The sequence below is a fragment of the Thamnophis sirtalis genome, unplaced genomic scaffold, assembly GCF_051295495.1.
Source record: "Thamnophis sirtalis isolate CommonGarterSnake01/CBP01778 unplaced genomic scaffold, rThaSir2_p1.2 scaffold_9, whole genome shotgun sequence".
Lineage (NCBI taxonomy): Eukaryota > Metazoa > Chordata > Lepidosauria > Squamata > Natricidae > Thamnophis > Thamnophis sirtalis.
This window is the reverse complement of record NW_028261389.1, coordinates 1,541,800-1,562,767: the sequence shown is the minus strand read 5'-3', so window position 1 is coordinate 1,562,767 and position 20,968 is coordinate 1,541,800. Positions and strand designations below refer to the sequence as shown.

General features: G+C 37.7%; 1 protein-coding gene across 1 annotated transcript in view; it reads right to left on the bottom strand.

Moving 5' to 3' along the window:
- Positions 1–20,968, bottom strand: part of LOC106543538 (uncharacterized) — an 82,342-nt gene that overhangs the window by 49,026 nt on the left and 12,348 nt on the right. Inside the window, 11 exon segments of the mRNA XM_087722621.1 lie at positions 679–746; positions 1,488–1,551; positions 4,154–4,347; positions 4,448–4,508; positions 7,870–7,939; positions 8,026–8,059; positions 11,937–12,103; positions 12,333–12,470; positions 14,326–14,432; positions 17,136–17,309; positions 17,524–17,638. Of these exon segments, the coding sequence (XP_087578747.1) occupies positions 679–746; positions 1,488–1,551; positions 4,154–4,347; positions 4,448–4,508; positions 7,870–7,939; positions 8,026–8,059; positions 11,937–12,103; positions 12,333–12,470; positions 14,326–14,432; positions 17,136–17,309; positions 17,524–17,638 (1,192 nt within the window).

The following is a 20,968-nucleotide window of genomic DNA, read 5'->3' as shown; positions in this document are numbered from 1 at the left end:
ACCTATCCTCTGCGAGCTGCACTGGCTACCTGTCGATCTCCGGATACGCTTCAAGGTGCTACTTGTCACCCATAAAGCCCTTCATGGTAGTGGATCTGGGTACTTGAGAGACCGCCTCCTGCCAATTACCTCCACGCGACCGATTAGATCCCATAGACTAGGCCTCCTCCGAGTTCCATCTGCCGGTCAATGCCGACTGGCAACTACGTGGAGGAGAGCCTTCTCGGTGGCAGCTCCGACCCTATGGAACGATCTCCCCATGGGGATTCGTATCCTCACCACCCTCCAGACTTTCCGCACAGCCCTTAAAATCTGGCTATCCCGTCAGGCCTGGGGCTAAAGACGGTAACCCACCCGAATGGTATGAATGTTGTGCTTTTAATTATGTATTGTTTTTACGTGTTAAATGTTTGTTCCCCCCCCCCTTCGAGTTGTAAGCTGCCCTGAGTCCCCCCAGGGAAAAGGGCGGCATATAAATAAACTTTCATAACTCATAACTTGGAGCACCAAATAAATATTTTGATTTAATGGTAACAACATTATTGTTAGCAAGCTAAAAACATATCCATAGACACTAGAAGCTAAAACTGATTAATATGAGAAACAATAAATCAAAACAGATTTTAAAATGGAAGCTTTTTTTAAAATCATAGAGCACAGAAAAATTTAAAAACCTACTTCTGAATCCCATGGAGATTCTGTATACTTTTCCTCTTCATCTTTATCCTCACCCAAAGTTGATTTAGCTATAAAATAAATTAGTAAATTGTTTACAAAATACTGTGTCCATTATTCAAAAATTGAGATTGTGGCAATTCAGATTTAAAAAGTATTGCCAGATGCTATTCATTCCTCCACCTCCATGTTTGATTGGGTCTGCCAATTTATCATGCCTCAGTCCTATTCTTGTATCACACCTTGACAAGGCAAGACAAAAGAGTTAACTAGATTATAGGGCAATTATTACATTTAAACAACTAAATAATTTTGATAGCTGCCTTCTGACATTAGCTATGCACATTACTTTTACTGAAATATTGCTGAGAAGCGAAAGCAAAATTAATTGAATCTTTTTGTTCAGCCCCCAAATTTAAAAAAAAAAGTTTTTTTCAGAAAACTACCTTCTCCTTACACAGATTTTCAGAAACCAGCCACAGAAGTTTTTAAACACAGAGCATGAAAACTGATATATAACACTTTAAAGAATTAAAGAACGATAGCATTCCAATAGATGTTCAGTTCATAATAAATAACTTAATTACAAATAGGCTATTTCCAGAAACAGTTTTGTTTATATATTTTAATCTTATAATATTAAACTATATTAAGATTTGTGGCAATAACCAATTAATTATTGGTTTCATGAATTTTATGTATTAAACTATTAGCTTAATGAAACTATAATGCATAAATATGTGAAGTGACCGCAGACTAGTTAATATAACTAAAACTTATACCTTTTGGTGAGATATTCAAAGACTACTTACAAACAATATTTTTTTTATTGGCAATATCCTGTTCACCACCTTCTTCATCTTTTGAAGGCTTCTCCTAACCGAAAGAACAACATTCAGTGTTTATTGTATATAGCAATTGGAAATTGTAATGACCTGTTATTACTTTAAAGAAGTCTTTAGAATTTATGTGATTTTATCAGGGAGTCATAAACTGTCTGGGATATTGCCAAGAATATATATTCAATATATATTCACATATGTACTGTAAGTAATAAACTAGAGTAGTGGTCTAGCAGTAGTAAGGTGCTCCAAGACTCTCCCAGGAATTAAAAAAAAATCAAAATTATTTGGCAGTCTATGCTGAAAAATAAAATTCCATCAAACAATCATGAGAAGTAAATGCATCAATTTTAATTTTTAATATGATAAATACTGCTATATATATAGTCCATCCAAACAAAAGCTTTTGGGGGGTTCTCCATAATTGTTAAAAGTGGGAAAGAATTCTGAGAGAAAAAAGTTTAAGAAACACTGAACTGAAGCATCTTCAGTATAATGTAAAATGTGATATTTTATAATACTAGAAAAGCTATTTTAAATGACCAAGACCATAAATTATACATTTTCACTATGTACACTTATTATTTATTTGTTACATATATTATGCAGTTATTATTACTATTAATAAAATAGTGGTTGTTATTACCATCATTTTATTAATCAATACAATAAAAACAATTATTAATCAAATTAACCTATAAATATACATAATTGTGTTATAGTATGAATCTATATGCCTTATTTTCTGTGTACCATCTTCCAAGCAATTTATAATTAAAAGACAATCTAGCAATTATAAAATTGATTTTGAGAAAAAAATTAGAAGCCATTCTTAAAGACTGGTTATGCAATTGGGGGGGCGTGTGTAAGTGCACTAAAGTGCCTATTATCCCTGTCGCATTTTAGTTTTTTTGTTTGTTCAAATTTGTAAGTTTTGTTTGATGAATGAATGAATGAATAATTAAGTAAAAAATAGTGGGTATTCTAGCTATAAGTAATTATGGCTTCATAGAAAATCAACATCTTGAATTGTATATAAAACTATTAAGCCAGTTTGGGTATTTTTGCTTCATTTGAATATGATCAAATCTATGATTAATCTTGATTGTGTTCTAAATCAATGGTCCCCAACCTTTCCACCTTGGTGGTCTGACGCAGGAGGAGGGGTATATGAGTGGCAGGCGCACACATAGCTCCATTTGTGCAATCAGAGCGCATGCATGCCTTCTCCTCATGCAAATGGAGATCAAGCACGAGTGAAGGGTCCTTGCACTCACATGCAAAGCTCCATTCGTGGCTGGTAATTGCACTTGTGACTGAAACTCCGTTCATGCAAGTGGACACCCCTGGAGTGGAGGGTCCTTGCGCTCAAAAAGTTCCACTCCTACTTTATGTGTGATCACAAGCACCCTCTGCTAGTTCCAGTGGAGCTTTGTACACATACTTGCCCATCATTTGTGCGAGTAGAGCTTCACACACACATGCTTGCCCATTTCTCCTGCGATCAGATTTTGAAAAGGCTGCAGCCCAGGGATTGGGGACTAAATGACTTGGAATGGATTTTATTTGTCCCGTGCCATTAAAATATCATTAATGAACAAGCTTGTTGAAATAGATTTTTATTTATGAAGTCTTTGCCTTTACGATAGATTCACTTACTTTCAAATCAGATTGGAAAGTTTTCAGATGTTCATCATCACTGTATTTATATATTGTTGGCTCATATATTGCTTCTTCCAGTTTTTTTGAATCCACACATTCCTTTTTTCCAGGGATCTCATATCCTGCAAAATCAGGATCCCTACTATTCTCTTGTGTACTTGTATTTTTTCTGAGTTCTGCTTCTGATGCAGAATTATGACTTTCAATATCATCCAGAACGGAATCCATGCCATTTTCTTGAGAGTTAGTTGAGAAAATAAATGTAGTTTTTTCAACATTCTCCAAAGAAAAAACAGATTTGCAAAATTCTTTTTGATTCTCATATGACAATTTATTATTATTCTGTGTGTCCTGGAGTTTTTGTAACTTCTGAAATTGATTTTCATAATTAGATTCTTTTTCAACGGAATGTTCAGGCTGTTCCTTATTTACCTTGTTAGTAATTGTATGGTAATGTGAAGATTCAGAATGACCAGAACTAAAAGCTTCAGGAATATTAGTACCATCTTGCATCTTTTCATTTTGTACATTACATAGTTCATCATTACACTTAAACAGTTTTGTTTCCCTCTCATGTTTATTTTCTCTGGAATATTCTTTCCCTCCTAATTTGTCAACATATTCATCTTCCTTATCTTCTGCCTTGGTCCAAATTGTTTTTATGTTTTCGTCTTCCCTTTCTATATTCAAGTGCTCCTCCATTTCTTTCACTTTTTCTTCTTCTTCCTCTTCCTCCTCTTTTTCCTTTTTCTTCTCTTCTTTGCTCTTCCCATCCAATTCTTCTTCCTTCTTGCTTGCCAAAGAACTATCAGAATCATTTAATTCTTGCTTATTGTGGTTAATTTTTTTTTGAATATTTTTTTGAGTATTTTCTTTTGATTGATTTTTGTTTTCATTATCTTCACAAAATCACATGTGGGTATAAAAACATACAATAAATAATAAAATACAATGGATAAATTCAAACTTATTACCTGTTTAGAATGCAACGTTCTCTGGGAACATTTGGAAAAGGAGCCAGGTGAGGAATGGACAGAATGAGGGAAGGTTTTGACTTGGAACAAAGGCTTAGGAAGGGATTCGTTGCATTCTTCAAATTCATAATCTGCTTTATTTTGCTGTGAACTGCCTAAGGGTTCTGTTGGGATAGTGCAATCTTTTTCATCTACTGTATCAAAATACAAACACACACACAGAGATTAAAACACAGTTAATGTTTTCTGTAGATAAGCACTATAATCATAACTTATTTGGTTCAAGCAACTTACATTTTTTCAAGAAGTCCCATGGAATTTTCATTAGCTGAGCCAAACTTGGTTTTTCTGGTTTCTAAGAATAAAAGTTGAAGCGGACAGAAGTTTTCACTGTAACAACCATTGCTATACTATCTTTACATTCGACTCTTCTTAAAAAAACAAAAAACAAAACTAGACTTATAAATGTATCAACCCTCCTCTTTCTTAATAGGTTAAGTGAAACTTAAAACAGTGTGGAACTTCTGTCTTCCTGATCTAGTCCAAACTTCTATCCATGGTAATACCACATTGATAAAAACATATTATTTTAATTCTAGCCACCTCACTAGGGTGCTTAAGTTTGGAATATTGCATTAAGCAGGAGACTGAATGTATGAATACATAGCCCCTTTTAATTCAGATTCTATGCATATTTTTCAAATGACAAAAAGTGATCCAAATACTAGTACAAAATCATATTCAATCCTGAGCTCAGCACAGCTTTTTCAAATGGTGTCAGTTTAGAAAATACTTCCTGTTCCAACATTTTTTTCTAAATTCAAAACTAGCTTGGGGTATTTTGTTCTACATAATTTTATGTTCAGTGACTGGCTAGTTTTAAATACTTACACACCATGAAGACCTGTAGAATTATCAATCAATAAAATAGCAAGTTCATCCTATTCTTGCTACTATTCAATGGAACTAGTTAAAGGGGTGGAGTGCAGAAGAGCAATTAAAAGCTCATATTTAGAGAATGGAATCAATTTCGGAATAATTGGTTATAGAGCAGTTTTATACTACAATATTTAAATTACAATTTTATGTGGTTAATGTACATCATATGCTTGGGTGGTTATTAGTATGAAAGTGAATAAGTATGCATTTGCTACCGAACCCAATCTATCATCTGTTCCCTATTTCTTCTCTGGGCTCAGTTCTATGGCTGCTCGCACAGGTCTGCCAGGGTACAAAATATGGGCTTAACTGCTGTTTACATTGTTTGCTATAGGAATTCTTTTTAACGTTTTAAACTCTTTTCCTGTAGAATGGGTATTGGTGGAGTTTGAACGGCCTGCTTTCCCTCCTATTTTTGTGAAACTAGAATAAAAAACAAAGCATTTGTTTTAAATTCTCATCATTTTCCACAGTGGAACATTATGAATTATTTTATTTCACATGAAACAGTTAAAAGCATTTTGAATGTTGCTGTGTTAGAAACAAGGCACATGAATCTTTCTAAGACAGCATATTGCTCCCAAAATCTGGGTCCTCATTTTACTGACCTCAGAAAGATGGAAGGCTGGGTCAATTTTGAGCCAGTGAGACTCGAACTGCCAAAGTGCGACGAATTGGCCATCAGCAGAATTAGCCCACAATACTGCATTCTAACCACTGCATCACCATGGCTCAAGCTCTATGTACTAAATTTAAGATCTAAATCAGTGGTTCTCAACCTTCCCAATGCTGCGACCCTTTAATACAGTTCCTTATGGTTGAGCGACCCAACCATAAAATTATTTTCGTTGCTACCTCATAACTGTAATGTTGCTACTGTTATGAATTGTAACGTAAATATCTGATGTGGAGGATGCATTTTCACTATTACAAATTGAACATAATTAAAGCATAGTGATTAATCACAAAAACAATATGTAATTATATATTGTGAAATAATTTCTAATTACAAATAAATGAAATTTTGTCTTGAAGCATGATGTAGCATGGGTAACAGTCTTAATATGACAACAGTAAACTACATTGCTACATTTTGCGAAGGTATGCGCAATGTGAAATAGCAGAGCATTGTTCAGCGCATCCAACTCGTTGCACAGTTGCACAAAATGTGGTGAAACCCACTTAACCATGCTCTTGCTTAGCAACCAAAATTTTGGGCTAAATTGTGGTCATAAGTTCTCTTTCTTTTTCTTTCTTTCTTCCTTTCTCTTTCTGTCTGTCTCTCACTGTGTAGCTCTTTGTCTCTCTCTCTCTCCCTCCCTGCCTGTCATTCTCTCTCTGTATCTATCTGTCTATCTCTCTCTCTGTATCACTCTGTCTCTCTCTCCTCTCTCCCCATTTCCGTCACTGTGTTTGTGTTTCTCACCCACTCTGTGTGTGTGTCTCTCTGTCTCTGTCTCTCTCCCTCTCTTGTCTCTGTCTCTCTGTCACTCTATGTGTATGTGTGTGTCTGTCTGTCTGTCTCTCTCACTCAATCACTCACTGTGTGTCTCTCTCTGTCTGTCTCTCCCTCCCTCCCTCCCCCCTCTCTCTGTCTCTCTCTCTATGTCTGTCCATCTCTCTCTGATTCCCTCCCTCCCTCTGTCTCTCTCACACAGACAGACATACTGTGGTCACCTTGTTGAGTGTTCCAATCACATTTGAAACACTCAACAACTGGCCTGCATTTATGATTTTTTGCAGCATTCTGCAGTCATGGGACCAAAATATATGGTTAAAAGTACCTGGCAGTGGCATTTCTCCCCACAGAACATCCCAAGACCAATGCCACCACATCTCCCTTCTTCGAGAACAGGTCCTCTTCAGAAGGACAAGGCCCTGCTGGTTAACCTCGCGTCCTTCATCTTCCAGCCGCGGCCCCACATCCTAGAAAACATAGACGAGCGCACGCCCTGCGCAATTACAGCCCGGAACAGGACCAAAGCCCCGCTCCCAACTGCCCTTCCTCCCTCACAGGGCCTTGGAGGGACGCTTCCGCAGAAGCCTGGGCAAGTGAGAACAAGTTCCCGCCGTTAACCAAGAATCCGAGGCTGTAATTGTGCAGGGGGGGGGGTGCGCGCACCTATGTTTTCTACGGCGTGGAGCCTCGCCGAGGTTCTGCGCGGCTGGCGATGAGTCCGGGGAACTCTGGGAAGACGAGGAATGCGAGGGGGACCCCACTCCCTGCGGATGGGCTCCAGAATCATCAGACTGCCCACTGCCTCGGGGCGGCTCCACGCCATGGAAAACATAGGCGTGCGCACACACCCCATACAATTACAGCCTCAGAGACTTTGTAACGGTGTGAACCTGTTCTCACTTACCCGGGCTTCTGCAGAAGCTTCCCCCCGAAGCCCTCCGAGGGAGGAAGGGCCAGTTGGCAGAGGAGCTTTGGTGCTGATCTGGGCTGTAATTGTGCAGGATGTGCGTGCGCCTATGTTTTCCACAGCGTGGGGCCACGGCTGGAAGGCGAAGAACACGAAGGGGACCAGTAGGGTCTCGTTCTTCTGAAGAGGACCTGTCCCGAAGAGGGCAGATGTGGTGGCATCGGTTTTGGGATGTTCTGCAACTCCCGTGAAAGGGTCTTTCGACCCCCAAAGGGGTTGCGACCCACTGATTGAGAATCGCTGATATAAATTGAAGTTCATATTTTCTTTCCATCCAAAAAAGTATTAATTATTATCATAACAAGTCTTTCATTGTTAGAGGTTTTGAGTGTTCATTGTACAAAATCTTACCTTGGGACTAGAGTCTAGTTCCTCCTCTTCTGAAGAAAGCCAGCTATCATCATCTGTTTTTTCAGAATTGCTTAAACACAAAGGCATATATACACATAAATAAGAATCTATCTTTTTCTGGAACTTCCTGAATTTAAATCAAAATTTAAATCTTACCTTGTAGAGTCTCCAGAAAAGTGGTTATCAAGAACTGTAAAAAACCCAAACACAAAGAAATATAAAAATTCAGACAAATCAAGGGAAAAAACTATAAAGATTTTTTATATTACAGTAAATCAAACTGCAGAAGTTTAAATGTAGAAAAATATCTTAAAAATAAAAAAAATAACTTACTCAGTAGCTATACAAAAGTTGGCAAACATTATTTAATTAGATTTTTGTATTTACTGTAAACTTTTCTAATTTTTAAACTGGAAGTTATATTCGGTATAAATATTTGCAATTAATTGCATCTTAAATTGCACAGAAGTTTATGATTTAATACTTTTATTGCTTGTTTTATGGAATTTCCATTTCAATTGTAGCAATTTTCTATTTGTTCAATAAAAGAATGACATGTTATTCTAAGAATGAAATATGAAAAAGGCTTACATGCACACACACACAAAAAGCATTCAGCAGTCTGAGCCCAATTTTTATATTAATAAGCACCCAAGCATATGATGTAGATCAGGGGTGTCAAACTCGATTTCATTGAGGGCCAGATCAGCATTGTGCTTGTCCTCTGGGTATGTGGAGGGGGATGTGGCCAGTTCAACTCCCAGGCAGGGAGGCAATCAGGGGTGTCCAGTGGGTGGGGCAGTCGGTAGGAGGCCAAGGTGGGTAGGAGGCCAATAGTTGGCTAAGCAATTCTTCGATTATTTCATCCCCCAGATCTTATTAAAAAATCAATGAATTCCATGGACTGAAAAAACATGAAGATACACCAATAGGAACAATTCAGAGCCCCCCGTCAGAAGCCAATTTCAAGTGGAATTCACTCAAACTGACCCGTTCCAGTCCGGCTTCAGACCTGGTTACAGCACAGAAACCGCTTTGGTCGCATTGACCGATGATCTCTGGAGGGCCAGAGATGGAGGCCATGCTGAACTATTAACTATCCTAAACTAAGCCAAGCCCAAAAAATGCTAAGATAATTTCTGGAAGCTTAGCATTGACAAATCAGCCATCAATACATACATAGACATAAACAACATATAAATATCATTCAAGAGACAATCGACAAGCCAAAAAGGCAACAAAAAGTCTAATATTCCACCAGCATTCATCACTCAGATTAGCAGATATTAATCAAGATTACATCAGATCACCAATTAAACAATACCGCAATCAAGGACTTACAAAGCAAACGAATAGTAAACAGCCTAACCAAATAACTACCAAAATCATTCCCACCAACACTGACAGAGCAAGTCACATATAAATTGAGAGCAAACCCACTCCCCACCAGCACTGATGCTGTTATCAAGTTTGGGTAATGAAAGATCTGCAAGGAAACAACCAAGTGAAGGGCGCACCCACTCTTCATTTCAACCCTGGGCTACAAATATTGTCCTCTCTTACTACCTTTTCTAAAAGGAGTAAGAAGAAAACAAAAAAGCTATCCATATTATGAACTAAACATTTAAACAAATTATTACAGATTTGACCTGTAGTGAGTTATTCCTTTTCTGACTTGTTGAGCAATTCCTGCATTTCTCTATCTATTTTTCTATTTAGCACAAAGCCTGTGACAGTAAAAATTCAGAATGTAAACATGTATCATCTTATAAAGTAAGAATTGTAGAAATCATATTAAAAAAAGAATAATACATTTAAATTATCTGTCCAATGGTATTTTCCCCTTGTTCTTTGAAAATTAAAACTACAACTAGATCTCCAAATCCCACCTTATATGGAATATCATAATTATTTGTTTAAATTTTGATTCAATTCTCATATTGTTTGTAGATACTTTCCTAATGCCCAAACTGGCTATTTCTGTTATTCAGAATTGCCATTTCATAGAAAATGGGAATTTTCTATAAATTCCTAAAGATATTACAAATATGGAAACTATACATTTTTTTGTTTCTAATATTTGCAATAGAGATATGCACAAAGCAAAAATAGTTTTATGCAGAGTATAAAACAAAGCTGTTCCACCTCGAACATTCTAAAGAAATGTTTCAAACTGCTTCCTTCCAACCCCAACTCCCAAAATTTTGATTTTTAAAATGCAAGAAAAAAAATTAAAAAGCCCCTTGTTCCCTCATTTTTTTCTTCCAAGAATCAGCAAAAGAGTACAATTCAGCCATTCAGCCTCTACCAAAACAGGCCACCAAATATTAAAAATAACAATAACAACAATAATAATAATCAGCCAATTGTAAAAGGCAGCTTTATTTGGAATAGTTTATATCCTCTGATGATCAAAAAATGTCTGTCTATCCCAGGTCCCTGGAAAGCATTCAATAAGTGGATAAAAACGCTAAATCCAGTCTAAACATCTGGCTGACTGCAAAATGAACCATAATAATACTTAACAATAGAAGTAATAATTAAACTTTTTTTTGCAAACTATAAAACTGAACTGAACTTGGAGCACACTGCTTCAAAATATTCAAGTAACATAAACAGATTTCAGAATTTTCAACTTAAAAATTCAAAGAAAATTGTATCAATTATTCTCAGCCCATTTTTGTATTTAAGCAGCCTCCCTATAAAAGAAAGCTCATCTACAGAACACACAAGAACATCACTACAGCATATAGCATTTAATTTTCCCTTAGCTAAAACATTAAATACAGCAGCAATTTTCCATACCAAGCAAATCGAGCTGACCGATTGCTGAGAGTAGCATCAAACCAAGCTTTCTTGTCTATCCCCATTCTTCAGGATAGATGAGGAGTAGGACTTAGTAGCAACTTTGTCAACAATAAAATGTTAGTTAGGGGAACAGTCTTGAAAAGGAAGCAATTGGCATTCAACTTCTAAGAACAAACTGAGAAACTGATTATGGGGACATACACCTTGAGAAATACCACTGTTTCATTAAGAAATGAAGAAAAAATAAATAGCACGATGTCAGTACATCAGTTATCCTAGAAAATATCCCATTTCTCAGAAGTCTAACTGGAATGCAAATTTGGTAAATCACCACTACTACATCTGACCAGAATTGTTTATTGGCTTCCCCCCAAAAAGAACAAATCTATCTTTCTTTGCCTTGCTAATGGAGTTCAAGGAATTATTCAAGGAACCCGCAACACTGTTTTCCTTGACAAAATTGTTATTATCCCTCAAGAAGTGGCTGGCATCCCTGTTGCCAAGGGAAATCCATGGCTGGAATTGGACTCCAGTTGCTGCTACCTGTTCCATTCTGGCCTCTTTTTCCTGCCTATGGCCTGTTATTTCTCCTACGCCAAGACTAGTTTGCAACCAGCAGGTTTATTCACAACAGTCTCCTTGAGAGTGGGCGGCATACAAATTAATTAATTAAATAAATTAAATAAATAAATATATCAATGCTGATGCTGCTTCCCTTAGAAGCATATAAACACAAACATACAATACACATACGTATCATGTGACTCAATTATAATGTGCAACACACTATGCTAACTTTACACCACTCTGCCAAAACCTAACCTTCATTAAAATTTGACTATTTTCAAAATGTTTTCTACGAAAATAGCTTGCTCAATGATTTCCTTGGTGTTCATAAGCTTTGACTTAAAATTCCAAAACTGCTTTGGACGTGAGCTTCCAGGAGTTAAGGAAATGCATCTCTTTGCTTTGCTATGTCAGACACCAGCAACTCTTATCCAATCAGTTGCTTAAATAACAGGCCACCAGAATTTCACTGTAGTGGCAACATCCATGAAATTTAGTTTTGGGAAAGCACAAATTCAACCTGCTTCTTATTGAAGCATCTTTGTCACCTCTGTGCTGTGTTAGAAATATTCTGCAGACCTAGAACACAAAATAAACATTTTTTTACAAACAATAGCAGTAACATCTACTTCCATTGGGAAAGGACAGAATTGTACTAAGTGACCAGCCATTTGTACTACATTAAAATTTACCTTCTTTATTTTTAGCAGGGGCACCAAGTGTCATACCATTATCTCTGCCTTTTTGTTGACCACTTAAGTTAAAGAGAACTTTTTGGCCACCTAATGAGTCTTCTTCGCTGTTATTCCACTCTTCGCTGTCAATGGAGCCGGAAAAATCAGCAACATGTTGCTTAACGCTAAAAGAAAAAAATATTTTACTCAATATTGACACATTTTAATAAAGCACAATTAATCTCAACACAGAACAATATTAAATAAAAAGCAATAACTTAGTTGTTTGCATGCTACTTTAACAGCCTGCTAATATGTTATCTAATCTTAATCCATGTTATGCTTTTTATTTTCATATAGGATAGTTTTGTTTCTTGGTTATGTGACAATGAAAAGACAAATGTTTCGGCTTACATAGAATCACCACTAATCAGAGCATAATCTTTTGCTGACCATCCATTTTTATCGGTGTGGGCAACATCGGATCCATAAAGGAGGAGAAGATGAATTATGTCACTCTTTTTATTAGAAGCAGAAATCATTAGTGGAATTCTGAAAGAGAAAAACGCCCCCTCAATTACTGCATATAATCAAACCTTCACTAATACTTTAACATCCTGAGTATTTGCTCAGCATTATTCCCTCTTGCAAAAAGACAGGGGAGCTTTCACATTAAACAAAGCAGCAATTATTTATTTAACGTATGGCATCTCATACATGAACTATATACGAACATTTCACCTAGATTAGTAAACACAATAAAATATAAATGTTAAACAGATCTATGTTTAAATACCAATATCTAAGCCATCTAACCATTGAAGCACAGCATCATTCATATTAAAATAAGAATAATCATCAGATACTGGACGAGTATATGCTTTCAGCTTACATTAAGTTATGACTGATTTACTATCTGACATGGGACCCTGCAGTCACACAGAGTGGAGGATAATATGTCCCATTTATACAGAGTCTTGATAGATGCCGTGTGAGGCGCATCTATCAAGACTCTGTCTATCAAGAATCCTGTTCAGGATTTCCCATTGTAGTCATGATAGTTCAAAGCCTGGCACTTTTCTTGTGGAGTCATTTACATGACTTCCTATGTCTGCACATTCCAGGATCCATTTGGCTTTCCACTAGGAATTGATTTAAAGTTGTTGGGCAGATGTGGGCCAGTGGGGGGCTTCCTGGATTTGTATCTTCTGGTTAAGGAAGGAGGAAGGTCAGCATGCAGTGGTAGGAGTGAGTTGCTCTTAATTTTTCTGTATTCCCTCATTTATGCGTCTTGCCTTCGTAAAGTTGGCAGTGTTATATTCCTCAGAACAGGAAGCCAGAAATTTGGAGTGGTTTTAAAACATCCACTTATAATCCTCACGGTGTCATTCAGGGGTGGGTTCCAGATCCTACGACATCCACATGGACATGCGCAGTGCACGCACAGCGTGCACATGCGTCACCGCCTCCGCAACGCTCCAGCTGCTCAGCAAAGCGTTGCCATGCACGTAAGCACCAAAGACTTAAAAGACAGGTAAGGAGCTTGGGCAGGCGAGGGGGCCCTCCAGAGCACCATACCGGAATGGGATCTGGTGCTCCGGGCAGGCTCCAGTACACCCGTACCAGGGCATACCGCCTGCAACCCACCACTGGTGTCGTTGAATCTGGCATCTAACTTATTAGTATGTCAGCTGTTAAGAATTGAATTGAACTTATTGCATTTATATGCCGCCCTTTTCCCCAAAGGGGACTCAGCCATACAGGGGCACAGTATTCTGCTCTAGAGTAAACCAACTCTAGTGCTGCTAGATTGCTAGATTGAGGGTGACAGTTGAAGCTCCCCACTTTGTTCCCCATAGTTTCTGCAGTATGTTGTTCCTACTATTGATTTTTGCTATCATATTCTCTAGGTTTATCGGGTAGGAGAGAATCCAATTCAATGTTACTCAAGGTACTTTGGATGGGGATCATAGGGGAGAAGGTTGTTATTTAAGTAGACCCCAAAGGTCTAGTTTTGTTTATAACAAAAATAAATAAATAAGCTTAAGTATAAACGCTACCCATGAGCTTTTTTTTTTTAATACTGAAAGCAAATTGAAAATGGCATTGAACAGAAACATCAGTATTTTCTTTAAATGTAAACTATTTTAAGAAACCTATATTTTTTCTTTATTTTCAAGGTTTTATCTTTTGATCCCAAAGGCAGTTTATAATACAACTAGAATCAAAAATTTCATATAAGACTTCAGGGTAATGTTAACAATAGCACCAAGCCATTGATAAATAATTTTTATATTGAGAAAATATTATTCCAGCTGACTAACTATCCGTTATATTCAGGGGCATGAATACTTAAAAACAATCCTAAAATCCTGGAAGGGTATTAACTACATGACCCAAACTGTACCTTCCCAAGTTATCTGTGGCATACACAGACGCGTTTCGTTGAAGAAGAAACTCTACCATTTCTTGATTATTTTCAGCCACAGCAACAATTAACGGTGTGTAACCATCCTGTAATAAAAAAAGGAATACATATATGCATAGCTTCTGTTTCACATTTAACAAATGCGATGTTCTGTACCCAAGGCAGACAAAAAAGATAAAGAAGTTTTATTTCTTTCAGACTGCTTCTAGATGGGTTTCAGTGTGAGTTAAACATCTCTAAAATAATATTTTCTGTATTTCTACTGGTACTTGGCTTTAAAGTTTCAGATAATTTCAAACATTTGTGCAATATTACAGATTTGACTATTATATGCAAATATTCTATTGGAAAAAGTAGAGCTGCACGCAGTTTTCTTGGCGATGTTTTTTGGAAATGGTTGCTATTTGCTTCTTACTAAGGCTGGGAGAGTTAATGACTAGTCCAAAACCACCCAGATAGATGGAGGAACTAGAACTCAATCTCTCAGCTTCTAGCCTGATGCCTTTAACCACTACACCTAACGAGTCCTTTATTTTGTACTATTTCCTCCCATTGGATACTGTCACAATTCTACCAAAAAGCAAGGACATCTTGTTTGCAGAGGGATAAGGGGCAGTTTGTGTCTGTACCCAAATTGATGGAAAAGAAGAAAAAGTTCCTCCTACTTTTTTTTAACAATAGGAAGGGGTAGTTTATGTGACATTTGACCCTGAGATTATGATTAAGTATGCCCAAAACAAACCCTATGTGAAAGCTAGCAGAAGCTTATTTAAAGGTAAATTACAAATTAGTCAACTTGTTCAAGCAAAATAAGAAATGAGGAATCTCAAGTTACACTTTATTATGCAATAGATACCGTATATACTCGAGTATAAGCCGAGTTTTTCAGCCCACTTTTTGGGCTGAAAAAAGCCGCCTCGGCTTATACTCGAGTCGTAGGACTCCAAGTCCCATCCCCTCCGCCCGTCCCCGCCAGCACAGCCCCTGCCGCATCAGATTAAGATCTCTTGAATTAGATTCTGCTGATGAGGCGGGCGGCGCGGATTGTAGCAGGGATGACCACCGATTGCAGCCTGGCTGCGCTGGCGGGGTGGGATGGGACTCCCCACTCGCCAAGATCGTAGGACTTCAAGTCCCATCCCCTCCGCCCGTCCCCGCCAGCGCAGCCCCTGCCGCATCAGCCGGAATCTAATTCAAGAGATCTTAATCTTGACAGTGTTGTTGGGATCTGCGGGTGAAATTACTTTAATCAGTGGGGTAAAGTCCTTTCTCCCACCCCCCCAGCTCTGATGCGGGCGTAAGAAAAGTCCTCTCTTTCCCCCTCATCAGAGCTCGGGCGAGCGAAAGAAAGAACTTTACCCCACTGATTAAAGTAATTTCACCCGCAGATCCCAACAACGGTGTCAAGATTAAGATCTCTTGAATTAGATTCCGCTGATGTGGCAGGCGGCGCGGATTGTAGCAAGGACGACCGCCGATCGCAGCCCAATTGCGCCAGGGGGTTCCGCTGGTTGGAAGAAAGTCCTTCGCGCCAAGCGCTTTCCCCTCCCAACCGCACCCCTCTCGCGTTCTTCGGCCCGCTGAACCAATGGGGGCCCAGGGTAGGCGGAGCCCGGCGAGCCTCCCAGGCCGAGAAATTGGAAGGAGCAAAGTTGCGAACGCTCCGAGGAGTGAGTAAAGCGCCGCGCTCGGAGGAAGTAGCGGCACATGATTGGAGCGGGAAGAGGGCTGAGTTGGGGCATCCTCGGCATCCCCCGGGTGATCTCCGGGCTCCTGGCTTCCCCATCTCCTCTGCTATGGGGAGACGTGCATCATAATGTTGTAAGCCGCCCGGAGTTACATGTGTGTGAGGTGGGCTGTCCTATGCATTTGCATGTGTGCGCTGGAGAGAGAGGGAAAAAGAGAGGGAGAAATAATTATATTAATTAGATAGATCAGTGTTTCTCCACCTTGGAGACTTGAAAGTGTGTGGACTTCAACTCCCAGAATTCTGGGAGTTGAAGTCCACATACTTTCAAGTCTTCAAGGTGGAGAAACACTGAGATAGATGATAATGAGATGAGGGAGGGAGAGAGAGAAAGCGAGACCGTAACTAGATAGACAGATAGGCAGGCAGATAGACGGATGGATAGAGAGAAAGAGAGAGAGATAGGTAGGCAGGCAGATAGACAGACGGATGGATAGAGAGAGAGAGGATGTGTATAATTAAGGTGACCAGACGACCCACCAGATGCATGGGAAGAGATTCCGGAGGACATGGTGCAACGCGCCTTCAAGAAATGTGGCATTAGTAATGCTATGGATGGCAGTGAAGACAGCGCTTTGTATGAGTTTTGAAGGATTTTAACTCTTGTGTTTTAGCTTGGTTGCTGAATGAGCTAAGGTTTTTGTACTTTTAAAGTTATTGTTGATATCATATTGTTTTTATTGACCCTCTTTTCCACTTACAGAGCTAGTTTACTGTTTTTCTTTGAAATAAATATTCAAGAACATTATTGGTATCTATTTTTATTTTTGAAATTTACTGGTAGCTGCTGCATTTCCCACCCTAGGCTTATACTTGAGTCAATAACTTTTCCAGTTTTTTGTGGTAAAATTAGGTGCCTCGGCTTATATTCGGGTCGGCCTATACTTGAGTATATACGGTACTTATTATTACACATTAGTCTCTCAGTAAATAATGCAGTATTTTTTTCTGTAAATGATGTTAATTTTTTTAAAAAATCAGAATATGTATTAGCTTATACAAAATCAAAAACTACTTAATAAGTAAACTACTGGGATTTTACCTTATTTTGTGCTTCAATGTCAGCTTTCTTTTGAAGCAGATATTTTGCTAGAATTACATTAGAATTAGAGGCAGCAAAGTGGAGGGCAGTGTTATTGTTTATGTCCTTCAGATTAGGATCTGCTCCATGGTCAAGCAGATAAATTGCACAGAATTCTTGCTGACATTCCACCGCCTAAATATTTAAGAAGATGTTAGGTCTACAACAATTCATAAATCTAGGCAATACTGTCTATAATTTAAACAAAATAAAGCTACAGGTTTTTCTTGGTCCCTTTTGATTATAAGCAAGACTAACAATTTATTATACTGATAGTTTTGATTAAAACAGAAATTATAGAAATTTGGCTTTATATTACTAGTGAATTTGCACTATTTTAAATGCATACCTTCATTAATGGAGATCTCTTCTCTTCATCACAGCAATCTAGTTGGCATTTGTTCTCCACCAAGAAAGTAACAATATCTGTATATCCATTAGCACAGGCAAAATGCAAAGGTGTTCTAAAAGAAATGATATTATAAAAGAAACCATAGTCAGTCAGTAAGTAACTAACAGGAGAGTACACCTTTCTTTTTCTTAAGAACATTTTGATTTTGCATCTTTGAACTGTATTTCAAAACTAGTGTACAGCATATGATGAACTGGAATATACCCATGTACTCAATATACTCTGGTAAAGCTCTACCATATATAAATTGCAGTGAATTAGTTCTTCCTAGCTGAAAAAATAAATTATACTTTGCAAGAAAGAATAAAGCCTAAAATACAGCAGAAGTGAATATTGTGTTTAAATATTTTATTCAATTTTCACATTCCATTTGCAATCATTTATATACAGGGTATTTACTATAAGAAAAGAAAAAAAAAAAAAAAGGGAGTAAAACGAACAAGTAAAAAGGAAACACAACTCATCATTCACAACCCCACCTAACCCTTGCGTCCTCCATACACCCCATCTACCCCCTCCAACTTTCCTTTCTCCCTCTAACACTCCCCTCCTACTTCCCTTTCCCCTCAAGCCTTCCTTCTCCCCTTACTCCCCAGACACCCTCCTTACATTCCCCTTACTCCTTACATTCCCCTTACTCCTTCCTTACTCCTCCCTCTTCCTTCCCTCTACCTCCCTCCTTGGTGTATGCCTTTATTCGAGTGTTGTTTGATCTGATAAAAGTAAAGTGAACCAAGGAAGATAATAATAATAAAAAATAAAAAAATAAAAAGGAACCACCGTATATAAATACATTCTTGTTCTTATTAAAACTATATTAACACCCCCCCACCCCACCCCCCACAATCCCCATCCCTAATCCTCCCGACTTCCCAGGGCCCACACCTGGCACTACCTTCTATCTAAGATGTCTTGTATACATATGGATTAAAAAATAAAAGTAATATATCAAAAAAAAAAAAAGAAAAGAAAAACAGAGAAAGAAGAAAAAAAAAGGAAAAAAAAGAAAAGAGAAAAGAGAAAAAAGAAAAAAAGAAACCACTCTTTGTGTTGAACTCAGCCCCCCATCTTTATCTATGCTTAAATAGTATAAATCATTCTATCTATATTTTATTCTCATCTCTTACTTCTTTGCTATTTACCCCGACCTTCTGTAGACTCTCCCGTTCCCTTCCTAAACCTCATGATCCCTTCCAGTAAGATTTAAGCAGCGTAGTTTATGCCATATATTCAAATATAACTTTACAGACAAGTAATCAAACTTTCCCATCTAGTAAAATTTAAACAACGTAAATAATCTTTCTTTACCCCTTTTTCAAACAGTAATTCAAAATAATCTAACCCGATTTCCCCTTCTTAGTAAAGTTAAGCAACGTAGATCAGATATTACTTTACACAGGAATCAATTTCTGTCTTAAGATAATTCCAACCGACTTCCCCTTCTAATAGAATTTAAATAACTTAGTTCATTCCACATGTATTTTACCCTCATCCCCCACTTGTCTGATATTTACCACTATCAAATTTATACTACCATTTGTTTAAAATATAACTCAGAGCGATTTGTAGCATGAATCATTCCACATATTCCAATAATACTTTCAGCAAAATTCAGTTAACCTTCTATTTTAAGGTAGTCGCTTCTAACAAAGTTTAAATAACATAAATCATTCCACATTCTTTTTACAGTTATCTTAAGATAATCCCAAGCGGCTTCCTGTTCTAATAAGCTTTAAACAACGTAAATTTTGCCCTCATCCCTTGCTTGTCTAATATTTATCACAAATAACGTAGTACTACCATTTGTTTAAAATATAACTCAGAGCGATTTGTAGCATGAATCATTCCACATATTCCAATAATACTTTCAGCAAGATTCAGTTAACCTTCTATTTTAAGGTAGTCGCTTCTAACAAAGTTTAAACAACATAAATCATTCCACATTCTTTTTACAGTTATCTTAAGATAATCCCAAGCGGCTTCCTGTTCTAATAAGCTTTAAACAACATAAATTTTGCCCTCATCCCTTGCTTGTCTGATATTTACCACAAATAACGTAGTTCATTCCACATGCATTTTACCCTCATCTCTTGCTTGTCTAATATTTACCACTATCAAATTTATACTAGCGTTTATTTGAAAAATAACTCAGAACTATTACAACCAACTTTCCCTTCAAATAAAAGTTAAATAGCATGGATCATATTCAAATAATGCTTTCAGCAAGAGTCAGTTAACCTTCTATTTTAAAATAGTCCCATCTAACAAAGTTTAAACAACATAAATCATTCCGCATTCTTTTAACCACTATCAGATTTATGCTAACGTTACTTTAGAATCTAAGTAGTTTCACCCAGCTTTCCCTTCTGAAAAAAATTAGTCCACTTTTTCTACCGGAGAGAGGTCTCAAACCCCCATTCAGTCCTCAACTTTAGGAAGTCTTTTGAAGTATCTAAATTCTCGATCTGCGTTCTTCTGCTTCTCCGAGGGAGGAGGGGCTACCCCCTCCATCTTGCAGCCGCATGGCCAGCCGTTTGCTTTCTCCTTCCGCTTGTCTCTCCTCTCTTCCAAGCGCGTCAGGAAGTCCCGCCTTCAGAATCCTACAATAGAAATCTTGAGCCTCCGAAACAGAGTTGAGACGAAATCTTTGATTCTCAAATGTAACCGTGATGCCGGCAGGGGCCTCCCATCTGTATCGAATCTGTTGACTCCTAAGCTCTTTAGTTAAAAAGGCGTAGTCCCTTCTTGCTCTCAACATTTGGAAAGGTATATCTTTGAAGACAATCACGTCCTGGTCATCAACTCGGAGACTGTTATTATAAAACTTTTGCACAATCGCGTTTCTAGATTCTTTTGTAGAGAAATGTATAATTATGTCCCTCGGGAGCTGTCGCTGTTCCGCTATCAATGAGTTCTGGCGATAGATTTTCCGAATCTGCCAATCAAAGTTAAGTCCCGGGCTTCCCAGCGCATGGCTGAAGGCTTCAGCAAATGTCTGTTTCAAATTCTCTTGCTCCTTTTCACGGAATCCTCTGACTCTTATTGAAAATGCCTTCCTATCAAAATTTAGCGTCATAAGCTGTTCTTCGTTATTTCTAATTTTTTCTTGTAAAATTTGAATATTGGTAGTCAAATCAAAATTAGCCTTCTCCAGACTTTCCAATTTGTTCTCTATTTCAGCAGAGTAATCTGACAGGGCAGACACGGCTGCAAACGTATTCGCCTTCATTTGATTAACTTTAGATTTTAGATCATCATAAAGTTGCAATACAAATTCCTTAAGTTCTTGCTTAAGGGCATTAAATATTTTAAAGAGATATTCCTGTGTTAAAACTTCTCCAGTAGAGGGCGTAGGAGACAAAGGCTGTGTTTCCAAAAGAGA